The sequence below is a fragment of the Pelodiscus sinensis genome, chromosome 3 (assembly GCF_049634645.1).
Source record: "Pelodiscus sinensis isolate JC-2024 chromosome 3, ASM4963464v1, whole genome shotgun sequence".
In the NCBI taxonomy this organism is placed as follows: domain Eukaryota; kingdom Metazoa; phylum Chordata; order Testudines; family Trionychidae; genus Pelodiscus; species Pelodiscus sinensis.
The window spans coordinates 141,062,101-141,087,206 of record NC_134713.1 but is presented as its reverse complement, the minus strand read 5'-3'; the positions used below and the strand labels follow the sequence as shown (position 1 = coordinate 141,087,206).

At 48.3% G+C, this 25,106-nt stretch overlaps 1 protein-coding gene across 1 annotated transcript in view; it reads left to right on the top strand.

Moving 5' to 3' along the window:
• Window positions 1–25,106, top strand: part of MDGA1 (MAM domain containing glycosylphosphatidylinositol anchor 1) — a 240,777-nt gene that overhangs the window by 152,756 nt on the left and 62,915 nt on the right. Inside the window, exons 10-11 of the mRNA XM_006126531.3 lie at window positions 11,112–11,381; window positions 17,601–17,752. Coding sequence (XP_006126593.2) covers window positions 11,112–11,381; window positions 17,601–17,752 — 422 coding nt within the window. The remainder of the gene's footprint in view (window positions 1–11,111; window positions 11,382–17,600; window positions 17,753–25,106) is intronic.

Here is a 25,106-nt window from a genome sequence, read left to right as displayed (position 1 = left end):
CTCCAGTCTGACTCCAGGTGAGATGAGACAGGGCTGCTGGCCAGATGGGGAGGGCAAGGGAGGCAGGAACCGGGAGTGGGCAGCAGGCTGGTGTCCTGGAGTGGATGCCAGTTCTGCCACTGGTCTCCTTCCAGTGCCCTCTGCCGCAGAAAGCACCCTGAATTCAGACCAATGATTTCTGACTGCACCCGCAGCTATCAGAAGCCACAGAGGACTAACTAATGCAGCCTAAGCCAGTTGCTGTAAGGTGCTCCAGAAGTTTGGGGGAGGAGGCAGTTCTTCCTTTGCAGAAACAACGTCCAAGGGAGGTGACAGAGAGACTATGTCAAGTGTCACAGCTTTGGGAGAGAATCCCTGAGCCAGGCAGCATTTGCTATTTGTCTGAGCACAGCCTGAGACCCAGGGACCTGCTGAGTTCTAATGCCAGCAATGACACGCCGGCAGTGCCCAGCTACAGAGTGGGGTCAGGCAGTTACACCGGGAGGGCTAGAGGCAGGGCTTCTGGCCTCTATTCCAAATTTGGCCATTGCCTCCTTGTGTGACCCTAAACAAATCTTATAATCTCTCTGCCTGCGTGGTGCTGGCGACACTCCAGCTCGCAAAGGATTTTTCTTTGAAGGGGAGGGGGTCGATTTAACATTGGTGCAGCATTTTAATGCATAGCACTTCACCAGCTAAATGTCTTCAAATAATAATTGAGAAATGAGGATGAATGCATCTAGTCTAGTTTTTCTTATTGCAGGTTGTGGTGAGGGGAGAGGGGTCAGCCCACCAGTCTTACCTTGGCATTGCTTCTATCCCAGCTAAGGCCTAGACCAGGAAAATGACCCACAAAAAGAAGGTGACTAACGGAACAGGGAATGGGACGCTGAGAGTTTTTTCACCTCTGAGCTGATGATCTGAATTCTTCCCACATTAGTAATGTCCAAAAGCTGTTAACTTTTAGTGGCTGTTGAGACCCACGTTGAACATCTCCCTGCAGGTCCATGGGAACAGATAATCCACAGGACATATACCATTTCAACTGGCATAGATTCCACGAGGAGTAACAAATTAATCCGAACTAAGGATTTAGTTCGGATTAACTTTAAACTGCCGCGTATAGCCGCGGGCAGTTCGTTCAGACTAAGGGGGATTTTAAAATGGCGGCCGGCCGGGAACATGCAAATAAAGCCCGGGATATTTAAATCCCGGGCTTCATTTGCAACCCCGGTTCCATGATTTGCCTACCTATCTTGAATTAACGAGCTAGTGTAGACATACCCTATAATAGGTGATGGCTCAGAATTAAAATTAAACATATTTAGTCACTAAGGCTATGTCTACACTGAATAGTTATTTTGGAATTAGCTATTCTGGAATAGTTATTCAAAAATAGCTTATTTCAAAATAGCACGTCTACGCTGCAGGAAAGCCTCAAAAGGAGTCCAAGGCAGGCTCCCCTAATGTAGACGTGCTATCTCGATATAGAGCCCCAGAGGAATAACTTAGAATGGCCCTGCTGAGGGGCTATTTTGAAATAGCAGAAGTGGAGCGTCTACATGCACCTTATTTCAAAATAGCTATTTTGGAATAGGCGTTATTCTTCACAGAATGAGGTTTACAGAAGTCGGAATAAGGGAATTGCTGTGTAGATGCTCGCATAGTTATTTCTAAATAACGGCCATTATTCCGAAATAACTTTGCTGTGTACACACCCTAATAGTCAATATTTTGCTCTTATAAAATTGTCCTAGGCTGTCTTCCTTTCCCCACAAGACTCTTCCTAGCTTGGGACCACTACTTCACACATCAAGTCCTGCCTTTTGTGGTGACCCAACTCCACTTTTGAACAACTATTTCTGCCTCTGGCAGCTCTCCTTTCTCTTCCTCCGTCTGTGTTGGAAGCAGCTGGGAGTGTCTAGTGCTCCCTGCTTAATATGCAGACTCAAAACAGAAGGCAAGGTAAAGCAATAGGCCAGCTGTAAGCAAAAGGCTCTGATCACCTGTGGTTTTGAGGATCATTTCTATTTTACAACAGGGGTTCTTCTCCCGTATGATAGGTTTGCTGTTTCCAGCACTGCTTGATCTGAAGTTTCACTGCTTTTAACTTTCATTGAGTTTTATTAAAAGGTCCAAACAGAAAGGGCACTGGAATGCCAGGGCAGCTGGCGGTGGGATACAGAACCTTTCACTTCCAGATTGCTACATTGAAGCCAGCCAGTAATGACCAAGAGCCCTTCCTAGCTGATGGCTGTTCTGAAGTCTGTGTGAAATGTGTAGTGGGAAACCAGAGGGGGTCTCAGTCCAATTCCTAGCAGGCAGTACTATTCCACAGAAATCAAATCCACAAATGGTGCTAATTGGCTGCCGGTTGAGCAGCCGTGGGAACCAAAGATTTGTCATTTGGTTTGGATAAAGATATGCATCTCGTTATCCATCTGGGCCTTTTGTTATAATGACTTCAAAAGTGATGTCTTGGGAGGGAGAAGACTCTTGCATATAGAAGGGCTGTTCCCCAGCGGCAGGAAGCATTGGCTGCGCTTCACACTTAACTCATGTCCCATCTTACTGGGGAATTCCTTAACTCGAGGTGCTGAACCTCCACCGGGAGGCACAGAAGCATGAACGTCATTGATCAGGTCTGTGTTGCATGGATATGCCAATAGCATTTGCTAATTGCCTAAAGTCCTGTCTCAATCTAAAGCCAGGGAAGATTACCAGTCTCCTTTCTGATTTGTTCCAAAGTCTTGCCTGGGAATCTGGAGGGGCTTGTCCCTGGATCTGCACACTAGATATTGTCTCTGCCAACAGGTCTGCTTTCACTTTCCCTTCTCACTAGTGCTGGGGGCTTAGTTTTGCTCTCTGTGATTCTTTTCACAAGGTGGAAATGGTACCAGCTGCTGTCTACCCTCGCCCTTATTGCTGGATTTTGTGCATCTGTCTCTGGCAGCCACTGAGTGCTGGTTCCCTGCAGCCCTCTGTGATGCTCAAAAGACTCAGGCAGAGCAGCACATTCAATTTTCTTTCTTTTCTCTTTTTCCCTTGTATGTGACTGCTGGCATTTAAAACTCCGAGGCCCTGTTTGTCCCCAGAGAGAATTAAGCCAGAGTGTAAAATAAAGCTGTGCTCTTGGCTGGTGATGATCAGAGGAGGGGAGGGGAGGAGGAGGGAAAGGGGAAATGTAAAGAGTTAGAATAAATGCCAGAGTGACCTTGTCAAGGGCTTGGAGAGTTAAGAGTGAAACGTGGCCGAGAGCGTCTCTGTGTCCTGCTTGTGAATGCAGTGGGGGCTTTCGGTTCTTCCATAGGAACTGTGCCCCCTGCCAGCCTGGGTTTGCTGGGGTGCAGAGGTGTCCACCCACGCTGTGAAGAGGGCTTGAAATGTCTTGCTGCATATAAGGCCTAGTCTACACTACTGCGGGCCATCAACTTAAGTAACGCAACTTTAGCACTGTGCTGAGGTCTGCTTACCTCAGCGTCTTTACTGGGGAGAGTCAACAGCTGACGCTTTCCCATCAACTCTACTTTGCTTGTTCTGGTGGAATGCTGGAGTCGACAGGAGAGTACTCAGTGGTTGATTTATCATGTCTATACTTGTCTGGGTGATCCCATTTCCCTCCCTGAATTCCCCCTGTGGGTTCAGCTGGGACTGAGATGCTGTACTTCCTGACCCTAACTGGTTTTGCTGTTTAAAAGCAGGAGGAAATGTTTTCCAAAAGTATCTACATCTAGATTAGCACAGGAAATGTTTTGGGTACGGTATAATTGACTGATGTTTAATGAATGGTTGGATAGAAACGCCACAGGAGGAATTGAAGGTTGTTGCTATCCTGATGTGTCATTAGAAAGGTATTACTGTGAATTTCCATGCCTTTGCGTGCATTTACACCAATGTCTCCTGGAAAATGGAAACAGAACCTCAACTGTGTGTCATAGGTCCTATAATGCTAACAGCCAAGGGAGTTTCCAGGGTAGGCAAATCTGAGTTCTATCATAGCCGTTGCCATGAAGGTCCATGTAGCTGCTGTTAGCAAAATAGTAAAGTCCTAATTGACTGTGGCTTGGTTATAGTATTTCTTTCTAAAATTGTGCTAAAATCCTGGAATTGCTCTATGCTGTTGCTGTGTTAGTAACTAAGACAACAGCATGCTGTAGCCTATTCTGAAATGGGGATGTTCATTATTTTCACTTTTCACGCTTGCATACATGCCCTGTCTGATCTGGTGATGAGTGAGAGTAATGTGTGTGTGTGTGTGTGTGTGTGTGTGTGTGTGTGTGTGTGTGTGTGTGTGTGTGTGTGTGTGTTACACTGTGTGGGTGAGAGATAGAGTTCTACTATGTATGCTCCATCTTTTTTGAATCATTTTTTTTCAATTAAGGAAACCAAGTGTGCTGAAATCTAGCACTTCAAGGTAACACAGCCATCGGAATGATGTGGCTTTACACTGCAGGGGAGTACTTGTCTGTGTAGTGTCTCGTTACGATGAATTAATTGGATGCTCCGTCTAAGCAGAGCTCCAGCATATTTGCACTAAGTATGTTTTTAGGAGGAGTGTGGGTGGGGGCAAAAGGTCTGGAGATTCCCACCCGGAATGGACTCTATTCTAACACTTACTGAGGTGAAACAGTAGTGTAAGATACAAATCAAAATCGCAGAATAAATCACTAAACAAAATCTTTACTACAATAAGATTTGACTAGCTGAGTTAATTGGCTTCGGTAGTTGGTAGAAGAAGAGAGCTGGAAAGCTGAGATTCAGCCTGCGTGTGCATATGTTTTAACTTTCTCTTTTAAAAACATAAAGGTATGTGACTGGCATTAAGACTATCCTTCTGTCCTCTGAACCCCAGCCTGCCCTCCCTTCTCAGCTCTGAACACAGTGTGCCAAATCAGATTTTATTGTATTAGTGAGAATGGGAATTCTCAGAGCTTTGGTTCAAACCATTTAAATGACACACAATTCTTGGACTCCACTATGCGAGTTGGGTTGATATTACAATCACTCCGATTTCACAGATGGGGAAACTGAGTCATGGAGCAGCAAAGAGCTTGTGCAACACCACAGCGAGTGTCTGCGTAGGAGTCGAGATTAGCCCTGAGAGATTGTTATTGATGCTCCCCTGCTCTAACCAATAGGCTGTACCATTTCCTATTTGACATGCTCAGTCTCATGTACTTTTCTAGTAAATGTCCCTAACATAGGTGTTTCCAGATGGAAAACTGCTTTGGTTGGGGCTCATTAGCACCCTTCCACTAGCATGTATGCTTGTGCATGCCCTTGGCTGGTGGCCACATGGCTCAGCTCTGGGTTTCAGCAGCATAGGTCCTGTTGAACTGGGGGCAGGAGAGGGAAGGGTCTGTGCTTTTGGAACAAGAGAATGAGTTGCTCTTTGGTGTACAGGCAGGGCTGCCGATGGAGGAGGGAGTAAAGGGGGAAGTTGCCCTGAAACCCAATTCTTTTAAAGGGCCTGAGGCTCCAGCCCACCACCACTGCTACCGTGGCAACAGCATCAGCCAACGCCTGGGCAGGGCCCTTCAACTTGCCACTGGACCCAAAGGTTGTGTGGTGGAGGCTTGCCCCACCCCTTATGCCCAAGGCCGCACCCCTTTTGGGGAGGGGAGCCCAAAGCCAATCCCACACACACACACACACTTTGTCCAGAAAAGCTTGTTGCTAGCCCATTGTACAGTGTTGTGATGGCCATGACTCCCTTGGTGGCAGAGGATTTGTTGCAGTATTGCGTGGGATAGGACAGCTATCAGCAGTTACACAGAGCTCCACATACCCTAGGGCCCAATAGGCACACAGAGTAGTAGCCGCAGGAACTGGCGTAGTGTCATCGTAGACTGACGTCCCCCTTCCCCAGTGCCTTGGCCTCTCTGCCTTCCTGCGATCTGGTGCTGCGGATAGAAGAGGAGATTCCTGCTTGATCCCCCTGCTTGGTATGCTGTGCTGCAGATCAGTGGGTGGGTGCCAACAACCTTTAGCGAGGTGGTGGTGGTAACGCTGAACCTCAGCGACAGGCAAATGAGGTGGCTGCCAGTGTGTCCATGTGAGGAGTACCAGGCAGTCTTTCTCTCCAGCAAATGAGTCTTCACTTTGTTCTTTTACTCTGGTAATCGGAGAATTTAGGGGTCAGTTATGTCCGCTCATGCTGGGGGATAAAATGGAATCTGCAGGAGCTGCTCTCTTCCATTTGGTGACCAGCCTCTGGGGTAGAGGGTGCAGTTTGCATTTTAAGTTTGTGTCTAAGTTTGGCAGGAGCGTTGTGCAGCGGAGAGTCTAAGGCTGCTGAACATAAAATCGCTCTCTCGTCTAGAGACTTTGCTATTTCTATCACTCGCAGTTGGAATTTATTTTCCTCTGTTTTGAATAAAAGCTAAGGAATTTCTGAAAGTATGGCCATCAGGCAATCCACCACCTGCTGCTGGCCAGTGTCCACTGATTCCGGCTCGCAGGGCTGTAAAACCATGACATAGATGTTCAGGCTAGGGCTGGAGCCCAGTTTCTGGACCCTGAGAAGGGGAGGATCTCAGCCTGTGTTGCAGCCTGAGCCCAGACATCTACACCATGGTTTCATAGCTCCATGGGTTTGGCTCAGCGGAAGCGGGCCAGCCGTGGGTATCTTACTGCAGTGTAGACATACCCCAGAGGCTCCACATGGAGCTGTGTGACAGGAGATGAGGTCCGGGTCTGGTGGTGAAAGCACAGATCTAAGGCAGCAGGACTCCAGGATTCCCAGCTCTGCTGCTGCCATCCCTCACTTCATGCCTTCCTTGCGCACACCAGTTGCCTGCCCCGGGCCTCAGTTTCTCTAGCTGTGAAATAGCAAGGAGGCCAGCTCTGGGGCAGCCTGGTTCAAAATTCATTAGTGTTAGTAAAGGGCTTTGAGATCTGCAGAGTACTCGTTGCTCCTGGGCTTAGTCCTGACCAGAATCAGGCCATGCTGAGGATCCTGGATGTTCTTGGGAAAAGCGAGATGGAATTCATCTTTTTCAGCCTGCAAAGACCAGAGTCTGGCTGTTTTGGGAGGAGACAGAGTTCGGATTTGGGGCTCAGGCCCCTATTGGTGCTGCCTTTGGGGCTAGTTCATTTCTGACTCGAGTTAACTGGATCCTTGCGTCTGTGCACTGGCTTGTCCATCACCTTCCCCATGCAGCTCAAGCACCCCCCCTCTCCCCTCCCCAGCTCACTACAGCACTGTGCTATCACCTGAATCTCCAGCCCAGACTCCTTCCCCCTCGCTCGGTCCTGTCCAGGCTTCTCTCCCTTTTCTCCTGCCATTCCTCACTTCCTGCCTTTCTCTGGAGGAGGAGCTTCTCAGCTAGTGCCAGCTGAGTCTCCTTCTTCTTTCAGGCTCCACCTATCTTGGGGGCCCAGGCCAATCTCTTTGCACATGTGCATTCATGCCTTTGCCCTGCAAGCTCCAGGCAGGGACCTGGGTGTGTCTCTTGGCTTTCTGCATAGCGTTTCGCACCTGCTGTAAAGCCAAGTGTAAATAATGATCCCAGGCCTAAGGGGCTGTGGCCCCAACTAGAAAAAAATGGGAAGGGGCTGCCTAGCCATGCTCGCACCACATCCCCTCCATCTCATGGGGGCACTGTTTGGCCGGGCACTCTTCGTGACAAGAGTCCACAGTGATGTGAATCCATGGACAAGGACACGTAGCAGCTGCCAGTGGCGAGGACTCCATCCTATTATCAAAACCAATTTTCTCAGGCTTTGTGCCCTGGGGCAGGACCTAGCTGTGCTGTGGTCATATGACTTGTGGCTCCTGTGACTTTCCTGGGGCTGGGAGGACGTTTCCTTGACATTTGTGGATGTTTCTGTGGGGCAGGTGGACCCGATACAAGGACAGTTCACTGAAAACTTTCTGGGTTACCATCGTAGGCAGCATTGGAGGCCACACAGTAACAGTCCAAGGAGACAATGGACTGGAGTTCCCATCTGGCGACTTTGATTCCTTTGTGAGGAAACGTGGCTTCTCCCTTCTCTGAAGCTAGGATAAAAAAAGGCTTTACAAAACTGGTTCTAAAAGGTTGGCTGTGGACCTGCAACTATTTCTCTACCCTCTGGTATGGCTGCACAAGCGTGGATCTAGTAAGTTCCAGGAAACAAAGAACATTAGACCATGACTAGGACCCAAAACTTCACCCCAGCACTTGATATTTCTTTACACTACTTCCCTGACTCCTGTTCTTATTTGTCACATGTTCCCTGTGACTTTCACTAAAAATGGCCCTGCTACCCTGGCAGCCCCATTCTCTGCAAATATCTCAGACTGGCTGCTATGAGGGTGCTGGATAGAGTCTCTCTTGGCTTTCAGATCTCTGGGATGACCAGTGAAACCACCTTAATTTGGTTGATTTTATTTGTTCCTAACAAGCAGGTGAGTGGCTATGATTTTTACAGTTGCAAAATAATTTTACAGCTAAGGCGGGCTTGCTTTGCCCTGTGTTTTCACAGCAGCAGCATCTGAATGAACCTGTTGGAGAAATGATGCTGCTTTAACACTGTCTGGCAGGGGAATGCTCTGCCCTCTTCAGCCTTTTCATAATACTTCTTGCCATGCTTCTGTTCTACGGTTTATTTGGCACAGGAGGAAGACAGGAGTCTGTACATTTGCATAGTACGTTTCAGGCGGAAGTACCCTGGAATGCTGTGTTTTCAGAGATTGCTCCTATGCTGAACGCAGCCACCTCTGGGGGGGATCATAGCAGGTGCTTTACAGCACACACCAGCACTACACAACAGCGTGTAAGGGGAGAAATGGAAAGGAATTTAGGAAGGTTGAATGTTGGAATTTAGCCAGGAGACCAGGGCTAGCTCCATAACTCCCTCAAGCATGTCAAGGGACCTTCATGCACCCAAGATCTAGGTTTTATGGTACTTCGAGCAGGACAGTGCCCCATGCTTTAAAGTTTGTGACGTGCTGTCTTGTGTTTGAGGAGGTGGGCATCTCCATCCAGGGCATAACCTAACCAGATGCAGCATTTTATTTTACCGTTGCCCATGCAGAAGAGAGTGATGGTAACATAGGCCCAAACCCTGCTGGCAGTCTAGATTAAGTAGGGAATCTTCATTCCCTATTCTCTCCCCCCCCCCCCCCCCCCCGAGCACATTTAGAGTTGCAGCTCCTGGACCCTGCAGCTCCTGGACCCTGAGGCAAGAACTGGGATCTCCCAGCCCTGCCCCTGCTCCTCTCTTGTCTTCCTTCTGCCCTCATATAGTGCCTCTCTATTAAGGAGCAGGGTGTCCCTGTAGCCAGCAAGGGGACCTTTTTGTCTAGCTCCTGGCCCCCTTCTCCAGCCTAGTGACCTACCCTGGTTCGGCAGATCTCACGGATCTCCATGGCCTCCTCAGTGCTATGAAGTGGTGGCTGCCCCCTCCAACCCCACAAACTTGTTTGCTTTGGCTGACTGCGTCTGTCGCTGCCATGTCACTTTTGAAGCCGTCTCTTTTTTTTTCCACCTCACCAGACGGTCTCGATTAGAACAGCTTCCTCTCAGGAGCAGATGTGACCCAAGAAATGGGATAGCAGCTGGGGATGAAGATGACACGTTCGTGGCACTAGGGCTAATCAAACAACTTCTCACATTATAACACTGTGAGGTGGGAGACATGCAAGCCAAAGGCAAGTCAGCTCTTAGAGCGCCTGCTGAGACACGCCGCTAGCATGCCATCTGTAATGAGCTGACCATGCCACTCAACAGGGCATCACACGCTCCGTTCAGGGCTGTTTTTAATCCATTTAACCACAGAAGAGGATCAAAAGGCTGAGAGCTGGGCCAGGTACCTGGAAAACAAGATGGTTACTGTCAAGCAAGGGTGACCTGGGAGAGGAGACGCTGTTGTACCAGCCCTGGACATGCTGTTTCTCCTGTGGTGGAAGAGATTTTGTCGTGCTGGGGTCGATGTTGCTCACAGGGCTGTAGATGCTCCCAGGTGCACAGAGGAAGACACACAGTACTAGATGCATGGAAAGACATCTCGGTGCTCTCTCTCTTGGAGCTTTTTGGCAGTGCAAGAGTAAGATTCTGCCCTCTCACGGGGGCAGCCACACTCATTCGAGCAAGAGAGCTTGTGTTTTTCCCCACTCTTACTTTCAGTCAGTAGTGTAGTGCTGTCGGAAGGTGCTGGATCAATAGCCCTGGTGACCAGAGTCCTCTGTTAGTACATCAAACCGGTACAGCCCAAGCAGCAGTGGCTCATGCTGTCACCATGCCGTGTCCCTCCCCTGTGCCTCACTCATGCATTCCAGAGGTTCTCAACGAGTGTTCTGAACCTTCATCGTTTTTCATAGCCGCCTTACCTCCAGGAAGGAAAATCAGTGGTGTTAGCCCCTTGTGAAGGGTCAGGAGAATGAAGCATTGAGGGAGGAAGTGGTTTGCCTGCCAAGGTCAGTCAGTCAATGGTAAACATGAAAACAGAACTTGAAGTCCTGACATCCAGTCCCCTGATCTAACCACTAGACTCTGCTGTCTTGTACATCTCTGGCTTCTTGCATCCATTACATCCCTTTAACACCCCAACGGCCTACAAAGGGATCTGTGTTCTCTAAGGGCTGACAGGTGTTATCCTACCAAGGGACAGGCCTCTATCTGATCTATTGTAACCCTTCTCTGTACTAAGTTGCACAGGAGAAAACAGATTTCTGCATGAGAGTTACTTTGTGTTTGCAGCTCACACTGTCTTGGAGGAATTACTACCCTTCTTGTTCTGATTTAGGGTTTGCGGGGAAAATGCAGGTGGTGGGACGGGGCAATGTGGGCTTCATTTAATATGAAGGTTCAGGGGGCTGATATTCTAGGGCTCAGCATATAATGTTCTACCTTGGCAGCTTATATCTAGATCTGGGACCTGTTCTCTCCATGGGCTGCCCCTACATAATGGAGATGCGGGAGGTTGCAAGCTGCCCCAGGCCCGTCATGAGTGGCTGGCAAATGGCTAAAGCAGCTGTTGATTGTACAGGTCATTGCTGCCCTAGCAAGGGGGAGCAATACACAGTTAAGAGCAGTGGGGATGGGAGTATTGAGAGATGATGCGCAACCAGTGAGGGTCTAGCCGTGGAAGCAGACTGCCATTCCTCTGATGGATTTCCTTTCTGTTCTTGTCATTACCATTACTAGTCCCTCCGGTGGTGGAGCCAACTTCTCAGGATATCCGCCAGGGCCTAGGCCGCAGTGTCACCCTGCGGTGCACCATGCTGAAAGGGAGCCCCCTGAAGGTAGCCACGGCCGTCTGGCGCTTCAATGGGAACCTCGTGACCCTGCCTCCCAGTGAGCAGCAGGACTACTCGGAGTTGAAGGTGGACAGCGTGACTCGGGAGAGCAGTGGTAGCTACGAGTGCAGCATCTCCAATGATGTGGGGGTCTCCACCTGCCTCTTCCAGGTGTCTGGTAAGTCTCACACACTGCCATCTCCTGGGGCTGGTTTTCAGTGCTTTGCTTTGTGGCTGGCGAGCCCTGGACATGGAGGCTCTTTCTCTCAACCAGTGTGCTTTAGTCGAGCTCCGGGGGTACTGAGTGGGGAGCGCAGCCCCCGTTTCTCATGTACCCCCTTAGTGCCTCTGCTGCCACCATTTAGAAGGGGGCTCATTGGTGCTTGTTGGATTGGTGTGTTTCTGTGGTGTTAACACGTCCTCTAAGGAACAGGAGTGACACCCACCAAACTCATTTCACATAGGCTGCTGTACAGAAGTCTGAGGCTTTCTGCTCTCAGCTATAGACCATCGTAATTGGGTGTAAATGTTGATCATGTGGGTGTGTAAGATTCAGCATCCCGTCATCAGCTCCTGGAGACCTCCAGTCCCCTTTTCTAAAACAAAGCCATTCCTTTGGTGCAGGTTTCTCTTGTTTCTCCAGATCTCTCGGCTGAGGTAAAAACTAAGCAGGATCAGGGGCTCTTACTCAGTGGATTTGCTGCTGGGTTTGTGCAAATCCAGCCTATACTACAAGTGAAATCCTTTCCGGCTCCTTGGGCAGCAAAAAGGGGCAGCAGTACTTGAGCTAAAACCACCCGTCTGACCTAGCCACTTCTGCCGATCGTTAAAACTGGTTTTCCCTTGACCTGAAGCTTGACTTGGGCTCTGGTTTCTAAAGGGATAGATTTACACTCCATCGTCCTGCAGATTAAGTATTTGTATAGAGGAGGGCTGGTGGGACCTCTTTTATTTCACATCTTCCACTAAGTCATTTCTCAGGCACTGGTACCATGCTGGCCTTAGGATGTTCCAGGCGTGTGCCAAGGGAAAAGCCTATTTTGATTAGCTACATCCCCTTCTCCAGTGAACCTTCCCTTATCCCTTCAGACCTCCAGCGTTAGGCTTCTTTCCGTAACTTACCCCCCTTTCCTCCCTAACTTGCAGCCAGCACTGTGAAATGTAGGCCATTGTGCTCTGTCAAACCACACTCTGTCCCTAACAAGCTTACTCATTCCTGGTGAACTTGGAAATGCTTCCAGCACATGGATTCCTTCCTGGAGCTGGTAATTAATGGGTTAATGCCATTCAGTTTGCGGTGCTCAGTCCCATGAGACAGGATTCCCTTAACAGCCAGCACCATCCAAGAGGTGACTATGACAAGTGTTCCTTCAGTTCCAGCCTTTCTCAAGACCAGGGCCTCGATTTCCAGTGCTAGCGTGCAGATCCCTAACTTCTCTGCCCATTTGTATGCACCCAGCATATACGGTCAAGCATATACGGTTCAGCGCTCATAAAGCTGCCTGAAACTTCTGGGACTTGAGCCACCCTGACCTGCCACAAACTTATTGTGTGACCTTGGGCAAATCACTTAACCTCTCGGTGCTTCAGTTCCCCATCTGCACAATGAAAACAGGACCATCCTGTGTTATGGGGTGCTGTGATCCATTAAAGATCCTGAGTGCTCAGGTACTGTGATCATGGGGCCCATGTAAGGATTCTAAGATGGATGGGGGTATGGAGGTGTTAGCTTCTTCTACAGGTAAGGAATTAGCTTGTCACGTTTTACAGGCACAATCTGACTCCTGGACATAGGTGACGTGTGGGGAGCATGTGGGATCATGACTCACGTGCTCCCCTATGTTATGACTGCTGAAGCCAAGTGCCCTCCTGTTCCCCCTCCTCCAGAGACACAGGTTGCCAATGCTTCTACACTGTCCTGCATCCATCCCCCATCCACAGGCTTGCCGATAGTGGGGGCGGAAGAGAAGGGTGAAATGGGCATTGGGCCCAGCAAGTCAAAAGGGAGCAGGGCTCTAGCAGCAGGAGTGGTGGCCAGAGCTGTGGGCCCTTTAGATCAGTGGTGCGCAACCCCCAAGGGAGTGGCAGATGTCTTCCTGGGGGGTCGCCACTCCGCACAGCTGCGAACAGCCAGGCCCAGCTGTGGGGGTCACGGTTGAAAAAAGTATGCGCACCCCTGCTTTAGATCAGTGCTTGAACCCTGGGTGGTGCACTCTGGGCAATGCTAAAGGCTGGCAGGAGAAGTGGTGTGGTGCACTTGGGGCAGCACTGAGGGCTAGCTGCCCCCAGGCCCGCCCCTTCTACTTGAGGCCCCTCACTTCCAGGAGCGCAGAGCCATCCCCACCCCCCACCTTGCCCAGGGGCCCAGAAGTTTGTCAGCCCCCTGCACTTACATGTTGTAAAGATTAGCAGCGTTGCCATTGTCCTCCTATGGACTGGTCAGTGCTCATCTGCTCTTCAGCTTCACTTAGGGGATGTCTACATTGCGGGCTAACGTCGAGTTAAGATACGCAGCTTCAGCTACGTTAATTGCGTAGCTGAAGTCCAAGTACCTTAACTCACCTTTTGGCGCTGTTCACGCTGCAGGAAGTCAAAGGAAGAACACGCTTCCTTCGACTTCCCTTGCTCCTCGTGAAATGAGGATTACAGACGTCGGCGTAAGAAGCCTGTTATTTCAAAATTATTTTGAAATAACGGGCTTGCTGTGAATAACATTAAATATTTCAAAATAAGAGTGCAGTGTAGACATAGTCTTACATACAAGATCCATAAAACATGATCTGAATGTGTAATTGTCTGGTTCTCCTTTCATCCTAAAACAGTTGGAAAAAGTCCAGCGACATTTCCGCTTTCCACAATGGAAGTTTTAAAAGTATCTGATATGCCGCAGCCCTTATTAAAGGGCTTCTTTTTTTTCCCTCTTTGCTGCCACTTCTCAGAATCAATTAATAAGGAATTAATGTTATGCAAGATGGTAATTATCATCATTTTGGAATCCATTATGAAACTTGACTTCCACAGTCAATACAAGTTGAATAAGTAGTAATTAGTCTTTGAGGTGGTTCTGAACTTCTTGCTTGTGCAAAAATTTAAGTCGATAAAAATAACAAGAAAAAAAGACTTGTGTATAAGCATTCGTATCATCCATCAGAGTTCACAGAAAACAAATACTGAATCCTTCCCAGGCTGATCACACCATGCTACAATGACAGGGCCTGTGCATTTGATGGAAAATGGCGGGAGCATGCTCTGGTAGTGGCAGAGGTCGGGGGGCAGTGATATGTATAGTTGCTGTGCACTCCTCCAACCCATGCTATCTAGAGATGGCCCCAGTCTGGGAAATTCACACCTGCATCTGGACTCGCATAAAGTCCCAAGAGACTTCTGATTCAGGCCCATCTCTTGCCTTGCCCCCTTTTTGCTCTTGCCCAGGTTTTGAGCTCAGTCATGAGCGTGCAAACCTAGATCAACTCCATTAAGCTGGGTACAGCGACTCTATTAACATTCTCGGGGGTAGCCATGTTAGTTTGTAGCTAAAAAAACTTCAAAAACAACAATGGTTCAGTAGCACTTTGGGTATGTCTACACTACCACCCTAGTTCGAACTAGGGTGGTAATGTAGGCAACCGCAGTTGCAAATGAAGCCCGGGATTTGAATTTCCCGGGCTTCATTTGCATAAAGCCGGGCGCCGCCATTTTTAAATGTCCGCTAGTGCGGACTCCGTGCCGCGTGTAGCCGCGCGGCATGGAGTCCGCACTAGCGGACATTTAAAAATGGCGGCGCCCGGCTTTATGCAAATGAAGCCCGGGAAATTCAAATCCCGGGCTTCATTTGCAACTCCGGTTGCCTACATTACCACCCTAGTTCGAACTAGGGTGGTAGTGTAGACATACCCTTAGAGACTAACCAAAACTATATATGGATGGTATCATGAGCTTTCGTGGGCACAACCCACTTCTTCAGCTGACAAATAACATTTTTGACATTAATGACCTGGAAGAAAACATAAAATCATCACTGATAAAATTTGCAAATGACCCAAAAATTGGAGGGAAAGGTAATATTAGAGCGTAAGTCACCGAAGAGCAATATGAATGGCATGGTAACTATGTATTTTGATGTGGCTAAATGTAAATCGGAACAAAGAACAAGGGGTGTCCTTAGAGGATGGGGGAGTCTATCCTGGGAATCAGTGACCCTGGAAAATATTTGGGAATTGTGGTAGATCATCAGCTGAACACGAGCTCCTGGTGCACTGTGATGGCCAAAGGAACTAATGTAATCCTGGGATGCACAAACAGGAGGATGTTGAATAGGAGGACTGAGGTTATGTCGAGTAGGAGGACTTGGCACAGGTGTAACTGCTGCCAGAAGACTATGTTCAATTCTGGTACCCAGAATTGAAGAACGATGTTGAAAATTAGAGAGGGGTCAGAGAAGAGCCAGGAGAATGACTGAAAGATTTAAAAACATTCCTCCTCAAGAGAGACTGTAATGGGATAAGAGGGAAAGTCCTTATGGAAGATCGCCCCACCGGTGGGCAGGGTTTGTGTTCCCAGCCTTGGTCAGAAGCTGGGAATGGGTGCCAGGAGTGAGATCACTTCATTTCCTCTGCGGCTCTTACATTGCCAGTGTCAGAAGACAGGATACTGAGCTAGATGGACCTTTGCTTGAACCCAGTATGTATGTTCTCATGTTCTTATGACTCAAGGAGCATCATCTCTTTATCTTAGCAAAAAGAAGGATAAGTGATTACTTGATTCCAGTTTATAAATATTTACCTGTGGAGCAGATGTTTAATAATAGGCTCTGGCAGAGAAAAGTGTAAAATTATCTAATGGCTGACAGTTGAAGCTGCACAAAAATCAGACTGGAAATAAGGTGTAAATCTTTAACTGTGAGAATAATTGGCCATTGGTATAATTTACGAAGGGTTGTGGTGCAGTCTCCATCAGCAACCATTTTAAACTAGGAATGGATGTTTCTCTAAATAAAAGCTCTGCTCTAGGGATTATTCTGGGGTAGATCTTTGGCCTGTGCTGTTCAGGAGGTCAGAGGAGATCATCACAGGGGTCTTTTCTGGCTTTGGAATGTATGAAACTATGGATTGACACCTGGGTGTCCAAACTCAGATTCTCGCCCCTGGTGCTTTGTTCCGGCATCTAAGGATGGGCAACTTTCAGGGGCTGGATGATCCTCCTCAGGCACAGGATTCCATTCAATTAAGCCCTGGATGCTTCCCGAAATCTTATTCAAACTCCTCGAGGCTGGAGAGCACTTGCTGTGTGGTGTTTTGTTGACTCCTTTGGCCAGAAACACAGGTGCACAGAGGGAAGGGCCAGTCTTGGGAACAGTTTTGGATTGGGTCTTATTTTACCCCAACCAGTTCCTGTAACAAAGCCAGCTCGCTTTGCAGCTTTTTTGTGGAGGCAGAGGAAGATAAAGGGCTGCTGCTGCCCTGTGGAAAATCTTTCTGTTGCCAACCATCATGGGTGGTGAGTGAACACAGGGCTGGGGGAAGCTAGGCCCCAGCCCTGTCCCTTCTTCCTGAGGCCCCACCCTCTGTGAAGGCCAAGCCACCACCACCACAGGGGCAAGCCTTCAGCCCGCCACAGGAGTCTCCCCGCCCTGGAGCATGGGGAGTGCACACTGCTCCAACATCCCCAGCATGGCTGACGCCTGGAGCAGCAACACTTCGCCCCCAGAACGCCTGTTGGAAGCCATGCTGAAGCAGTAGGCATTCTGGGGACGGAGTGTGGGCCTGGCAGTTTGGGAGGGCAGTGCCTCCCCCCGCCTTTTATATCTGCCACCAACCTTCTAGCCTCTTTCTAGTGCATGTTTCCCCTGTCTCTCTTTTCTGGTGCAGCTCTTCATTTCTAGGAGCAGACATTGGCTGAGAAATCAGATCTTTCCCCCTGAACAGAAAACTATGGTCCATTGCCCGGAAGGATCTTTTCCGCGGGATTGTCAGCAGGCAGCTCTGTAAAGCAGCTGATGAAACAGGAGTAACAAAGATATCACTGGAAAGTGATAAACTACAAACAGAAGGGAGATCCGAGCTAGTTCTACCACAGAATTGAACCCATTGCTGCCTTCTCTGGTGCAGTGTCGTGGCATGCTGGGGTCACTGGTTTTTGTGACCTTCCCTCTCCCCCTCTCCATAGTGCATGTGGAAATGGGAGCATCGAAACATATGGTTTGAGTGGCACTTCAAATGTGAATGAGGTGTGTGGCATGGTGCCAGCCTGTGCCCCTGGGTGCAGAGTGCCTCCTCCGCTGCAGTTGGGCTGATATGTTGGGGAGTGAAGTCTCACCACCCTCGCCATCTCACGTTATAACTTAAATTCCCACCCCACCCCTACCCTTCCCCTCTCTCTTCTTTCTTTTCTTTCCCAGCAAAAGCTTACAACCCAGAGTTTTACTACGATACTCCCAACCCCACCCAGAGCCAGAAGCAATCCAAGAACTACTCTTATGTCTTGCAGTGGACACAGAAGGAACCTGATGCAGTGGATCCCATTCTCAAGTACCAGCTGGATGTCCGGCAGGTAAGATCCCCAGTCCTTCTTCTCCAGTGCCGTGCTCATGCTTGGACAGACCAGCTTTCTGTGAGAGCTGGCAGGCACTTACCTCAGATAATGCCTGCAGATTGGGAGCTGCCCTTAGCAGAGTAGCCAGAAATAGAGAGTCTGGCCCCTTTTTCCCTGAAGGAATAGAAGAGGAAAGCCAATTCTGCAGGTCAGCCTTCATGTTAGTCTGCTGTGGGGGAGGATTGAAAGCTAACAGGTCCGCTCCTCAGACCTTCCATGCTCTGTGTTCTGAACGAGGCTTTATATGAATACCCTCCCTCCCCAAACATTAGTGAAGTATTGTAGATTGGAGAGGGTGGAGATGCAAGCAAGTGGAAAGTCAGCCTCTTCACTCATTAAAATAAAGGGAATAGAGTGGAGAGCTCTCCAGGCTCGAACTGCAGGGAAAAGTCATTGTTCGTGTTACAAATAATGAAGTCACAATAATGAAGTCACTGGAATTACATAAACTCTTGCAGCAGCAGGAGTTTAGATTTCCAGCTCTGTACAGGCTGACGGCGAATTGTGGAGGGTCAGAGAGGATGGGAGAAGATTGGAAAGGGGACTGGCTAGAGATGATCACAGGAAGGAGTTTGACATGTTTAAGAGTGTGGAAAGCTGAGTAAGTATCACAGGATGTTTCCATGCAGGCTTTCACCCCTCACATGGGGCAAAATGTCTGGGTCTCGCCAGTGATTTGCAAAACCAGGATTAAGATGAATGTTGCTTAGGAGCTGAGGGCAGCCTGGTAGGTAGTTAATGTACGTGATATTTGGGAGTAAAAGATTATTTACTGTATATACAAAATCGAATAATTAAAAAAGAATCCAAGTGCCTTCCTCCTTTGGGTCACATTGTGCATGTCATCTTTATGTCTCTGTTTGATTGTGAGCTCTCCAGGGGAAGGACTTTTCATATTTGTTTCCCGTACAGCGCAGAGCACATTGTCAGCACTTAACAAATCACTACCGCAGTGCAGGACGCAGGGGAGTTTCTTTATAATGAAGTCACTTCATCACAGAACAGCTCCTCTGTAAAATGGGATTCACCGTAACCAGAATTGCCATTTCTGCCTTTGCAATGCTCCAAAATAGTTTAGGGTTTTCATTCCTTTTCATTCTCAACCAAGTTTTTCCCCATCCAAGGTGAGTACGTCAGATCTCCAATCTCATTCTCATTTACACCGAGGCCCCATTACAACTTTATAAAAGGCCCTTAAAGAGGGTAAAAATTACCTTTGCACTACTGGAGTGGTAGAAAGGTATTTTGTGAAAAGGAGATTACGGTCTAACAGTCTTTGTCTTCAGTTTACAATATATCACTGCTGGCATTAACGATTTCTCTTTTTTTTTTGTCATCATTACATTCTTATAATGAGTATTTTCCTGCATTTGCAATCTAAACGCATTTGCACACATTTATTACTGGTTGAATGCTGCACCAATAGAGTTTGATGTCAAACAGGGCCATAGTAAGGTGTATTAATCCCACACCCAGCCATGCTCCTATGACATGCTAAAGCTTCCACAGTGGAGGTTTAGCACTGGGTAAGGTATGGGGGGGGGGAGGAAAAGATATAGTTAATACCCTGCTCCAGACAATGCCTGGACATGTGCAGACAGAGTGGAAGGTGATACGTATCTACAGTACTGCCCTCATCTAGTTCTCCTCCGACTGCTGATCAGTGTTCTCTCCCAGGGTATGTCTACACTACCACCCTAGTTCGAACTAAGGTGGTTAATGTAGTCAATCGAAGTTGCAAATGAAGCCCAGGTTTTAAATATCCCGGGCTTCATTTGCATCTTGCCGGGTGCTGCCATTTTTAAATCCCCGGTAGTTCGGACTCCGTGCTCGCGGCTACACGTGGCACAGAGTAGGTAGTTTGAATTAGGCTTTCTAATTTGAACTACCGTTACACCTCGTTCCACAAGTCCGAACTACCGGGGATTTAAAAATGGCGGCGCCCGGCAAGATGCAAATGAAGCCCGGGATATTTAAATCCCGGGCTTCATTTGCATCTTCGATTGACTACATTAACCACCCTAGTTTGAACTAGGGTAGTAGTGTAGACATACCCTCAGTGACTGTGGTCCTCTTCCAGCTGCCCTGTAGGCCCTTTCCCTTCCTCTTCTTGCTTTCCACTTGCTTTCTGCCTGATCTCATCTACTCTCGTGCTCTTAACTCTCATCTTCATGCTCAGATCTCTCTATGCACTCCTCCTGTCTCCATTCAGTCCATGCACCTCAGTCTGTGTCGCTGACATTCTTCCCTGGATGCTTCATCATCAACTAGACTAGTGATAGAAATGTAGCCGTGTTAGTCTGGTGTAGCTGAAGCAAAATGCAGGACTATGTAGCACTTTAAAGACTAACAAGATGGTTTATTAGATGATGAGCTTTCGTGGGCCAGACCCACTTCCTCAGATCAAATAGTGGAAGAAAATAGTCACAACCATATATACCAAAGGATACAATTAAAAAAAAGAACACATATCCTTTGGTATATATGGTTGTGACTATTTTCTTCCACTATGTGATCTGAGGAAGTGGGTCTGGCCCACAAAAGCTCATCATCTAATAAACCATCTTGTTAGTCTTTAAAGTGCTACACAGTCCTGTATTTTGCTTCATCATCAACTAACGCTCAACATGGCCTAATAGAGCTGCTGATTTGTTGTCCGAAGCCCTAGCCATCTTCTATGTCTTTCTGACTGCAAGAACACTGCCTTCTCCCTGTCGCTTGGGCCTGTAACTAGGGAGTGCCATCTTCAACTCCTTTCTTTGTATTCTGTTTTCCCCATGGCAGGATGGCAGGGTACATTAACAAGTTTTTGTCATGTTATTTGATCTCCTGGGTTACCTTCCTGGTGGAGAACATGAGGATGCTAGTGAATACAACTGTGAAAAGCACAAAAGTGTTGAAAAGCTTAGCTGAAAAAAAAAGTGCTTTCATCTCAAGAGCCCTTAAGGGAAGAGAATTTGTCTGGATAAATGTTAAGAGTGTATTCCTTTGTGAACTCCTCTCACTGGATACTGCACTAGCTTCAAGGTGCTACCTCGGGTGGAATGAAAGGCCTGTTACGTGAAGTCCGTAAGGATGTCCCTCCACCCACTTATGATGGAATGTTTTACTCAGAGAAAATAGGTCTTCGGCTCAGGTGTAGTGCAGTGTCAGTCCCGGGACAATGAGAGAAAAGCTGGGTGAGGTAAAACTTTTTATTGGACCCACTTCTGTTAGTGAAAGCAACACACTTTTGAGCTTCCTGGAGTTTTTCCTCAGGTCTAGGAGTATACCCATCCGTTAGCCATTCCCAGTATTAGAGAGATCCTGATTTACGAGCCAGCTGGAATTCACCAATTCCTCAGCATTCTGGCAGCTCAGGTTCACTGTCCTGTCGGAATTCGTTCCTCAGCACCATGACCCACCCTGAACATATCTGACCCAAGAGGGGGGCCAGTGTGGGGCAACCAGCCGGAATTACAAGAGGTGCAGTTGGTAAATGTAATGATCTTTGCTGGGTCTCATTTCAGCTTCCTCAATTTAGTCTAAGGGCTCTTGGTGTGTGTATCTATAATGCAAAGACCCCTAAGCAGTGGCATGCTCTGCAGGACCCCAGGGAATCTTTGAATTGAAATTGCCAGTTGCAGCTGATGAAAACAGTGTTGGGCAGGAGCAGAAGTATTGCTTATTGACTGATTGGCAGAGTGGCTCCTAGCCTTCTCTCTCCCTGTTCGGCAGCTGAGGCCAGGCAGTAGGGTTAGATGGGGGCATGTGTTCCAGGTCTGTGCATTTTCAGATGGGATTTGCTCGTTAAGGGCATTGCGGCAAACAGACAAATCAGTTCCATTTGGATACAAAATAACCTAAATGTGACAACTAGCCTGTGATAGCTAGGAGCCACCACCCAGGTACAGCACCAGCAGTAGCAGTTCAAGCCTCTTGAAAAGCCTTGGTCTTAGATCTCGCCTGAACAACTCTACCTCTCTCAGCATGCCACCCAATTGCACCAGGCTGCTGCACTGGCTTCATTCGTGCTTTGGAGGGAAGCTCGTTCTGCTCCAAAGACGCTGCAAAGCCCTGAAGGATTCTGTTCTGTTGGAGATGTGTTTTTCTTGCTCCTGGAGGTATCCCCTCCCAGTGCTGACCAGGGTCGATGCTGCTCATGAAGACTGGTGAGCTGCAGGCTCAGGTGGCTTGACTGTGGTCAGGTTGTGACGCCTCGGCTTATTTTTCTCATCACTGTTTTTCTACATGGAAAAGCACCAAGTGCACTCTGAAAGCCTCCTGCATCGCTTGGGAATTCAGAGCAGCCCACTCAAACCAAACCCTGGCTTAAAAAGAAACTTTTTCAATTGCTCGTTTCTCAGTGTGCAGTTTCTGCCCTCCCCGAGCTCTTGGCTCGCACATGAAAGGGAAATGAAAAGCTTTCCAATATTGTGTGCAGGTTGCATCCTGGAGGAAGGATCTGCACTGGTGGTTACAGGGGACAGTGGTAGAATTACTGTGTGCTCAATGAGACAGAACCCATCTGTGACCTGAGGCCAAGGAGAAAGAGGCAGGAGAAGGTACCGGTGCAGAAGGAACGTTTAATCTTCGCTTGGCCCCTCAAGGGGACCTGAGGCTAGCGATTCCACCTTAAATTCTGATGCGTGGCCTCAGACCAAAACAGGGGCAGTTTAACACATTCTTGCCAGCCCTCTGATTGGAACAGACTCAGATTTGCCTGGCAAAGTGTTCCTCAGTAACCTGCACCAGCCAGCCATCTGCAGTGTAGACTGCTTGCTTCCCCATTAACTCCAGAGTGAGCTCCCCTCCTGGACCCACTCCAGAGAACCCCCCTAAATTAGCTAGCCAGGTGGCCATCTCTGATTAATTCCTGCCAGGGAGCCCAGCATGTCTTTAATGAGATTGGCCCCACGCATCAGAGTGACTGGATGGGGAGAGAGAGTGGCACTCTTCTCTTTGTCCGTGCTTTCATCCTCTGTGTTTGATAAACATCCTCAGCTGCCTACAAAACTGATCTGGACTTGGGAGCTGGCTTCTGCTCACTCCGTCAGCCAGCCAGAGGATATTAATGAGTGCTAAGGCAGTGGGGAGCCAGGCTCACCACATTGGAAGTGTCAGATAACAGAGCTCCTGGGCCATATGCAGGACAGGGGCGTTAGCAGGGATTTAACGATGGGGATTAGAGTGGAAGGTTAACTGCTGATGGCCAGCGCAGCAGGAGGTTTTTTATGCTGAGGTCCATTTGCAGTAAACCTGTTTTTCTTTCAGCCTCTAACAGATTTTAGCCCTCCTCCAACCCCATTCTGCATCTCTTTCCATGTTGCTCTGTCTTGAAAGCCAGACAGGACCGGCTAGTGGGGTTGCTTCTGCTCTCCAGTTCCTCCTGCTGGCTGACTGACGCAGTGGCGTTGGTGCTCCTAATAGAGGTGTGTCCGGCCCTCCTTGCTCTTTTTAATTTAAAAAAGCCAGTGTTCTCAGCTCAGCACACGAGCCAGCCTCTAATAACATGCCAGTGTACATGTGTCTCCATTCACCAGCAACCTTAGAGCTTGTGTACACAGCACTGGGCTCATGAGCAACCCAATGCTAACAAACTTGGGTGCCTGTCCCCATGCTGCTCTGCTACCATCCTGCATGGACCAGCTAGTACAGACATCACAGTGTGCCAGCCCAGCACTCAGAAGCAATAAGAAATCAGTGCTCAGTTCAGCGCTCATGATTAGGAAGGGTTCTGAACCGGTGAAGAAGGAAAGCATGCTGATGGGAGCCTCCCCTAGCATTCAGGCCACCCTCTCCCCGCCCACAGTGGGAGGTGATCCAAGCCCCTTCTGTTTTCCAGGCATGGCAGCTACTTCAGGCAAAATGGAAATGTTCCAGAGATGTCTTGAGAAGTCTTGGGGGGGGACGACAAAAAAGGGTTATCTTGAGGCTACAAAAATGGAAACTCCTCCTAAGACAGACTCAGGTGGCTGAACGCTTTACAAATAAACAAGCTAACGTTTTGCCAGTTCCTGGGGATTACGTGCTGTCTAGGCAACACCATGATCATCACCAAGGAAACAACACCACATGGCGCTGTGATGATAGGCCTATGTCCATAATACAATTATCCTGAGGTTCATTGCTCGTGCACATACTAGGCCAGAATCTGCCCTCTCCTTTACTGGTGTCTGGCAGGGTTTTTATCTCAGGAGACACTGTGGAAGCTCCTGGAACAGAGTAGATGCAGAGGAACCTCAGTGAAGTTCTTAAATTGAAGTGGAGCTAGTGAAAAGTGGTTTGTCCTTCTTATCTAGCAGATTCTGAGACAGGAGATCAGAGGATTTACCAATGGCTGGTAAATTTACAGTGACGCAAGTGAAAGGAAATACTGTTGTGCACATAGTGTAATTCATTCCTGACTTAATTAGTTCTCGACACATGGAATAGGCGTGTTCCACAGTAGATTGTCTGCTTGTAGAATTACTTCTGGAAGTGGGCAAGTCCCACATTGAGAGGTTGCATAGCTTTGGGTATGTCTACATTACAGTCAGAGGCATGGTGACAGTTCATGTGAACACCTTTGAGCTAGCTAGCTCCAATAACGATTAGCCGTGAAGCTGCGGGAGCGTGGGCTAGCCACTTGAATACGTAGCCAGGGTCTCAGGTGGGTTCATTCAGCGCGTGTTACTGCTTTGGCTTCACTGCAATTGTTTGAGTACCTAGAACAAAGCTAGCTCTGGTGTGTCTAGATGCACTGCAGTCACGCCTGTTGCTGCAATGCAGGTGGACTCTTTGTGACCAGTAATAGCAGTTATGCGCTAAAATGAGGTAATCACTGCTCAGGGTGTAAATTCATTGTTTTCTGGGCTCAGGAAGGTCATTTTGGGTACATCTACACAGGTGCACTAGTTCAGGATCCTTCCGGTATCCCAAGATAGCATTTTCCACATCTTGACAGCGCACCCGTTATTTCAAAATGTAATCGAAATAATGGGCGCGCTATTCTGACGTCCATGAGGATTAAGGGATTTGTCGGAATAGCAGTCTATTTCACAATTTGGCACTGTAGAGAGAGTCTATTTTGACATTTGGCGATCTCGAAATAAGCTCAAAATAAGGTACATGGTTTGTAGACACACCTTTCTAGAGCTGGTCAAAAAATTGCAGTGAAACAATTTTCCATCCAAACTGCTGCATTTCTGTAAAACATTTAAGTTTTGACAGAATTCTCACCTAGATGGCTCAGGTCCAGTCTGGTCAAAAACAGAGAGACCTAGACCAGCTCCAAAATAGCCAGTGGGACCCAGATTCAAACTCCTGCTCAAAATCAAACACAGCAGAGATG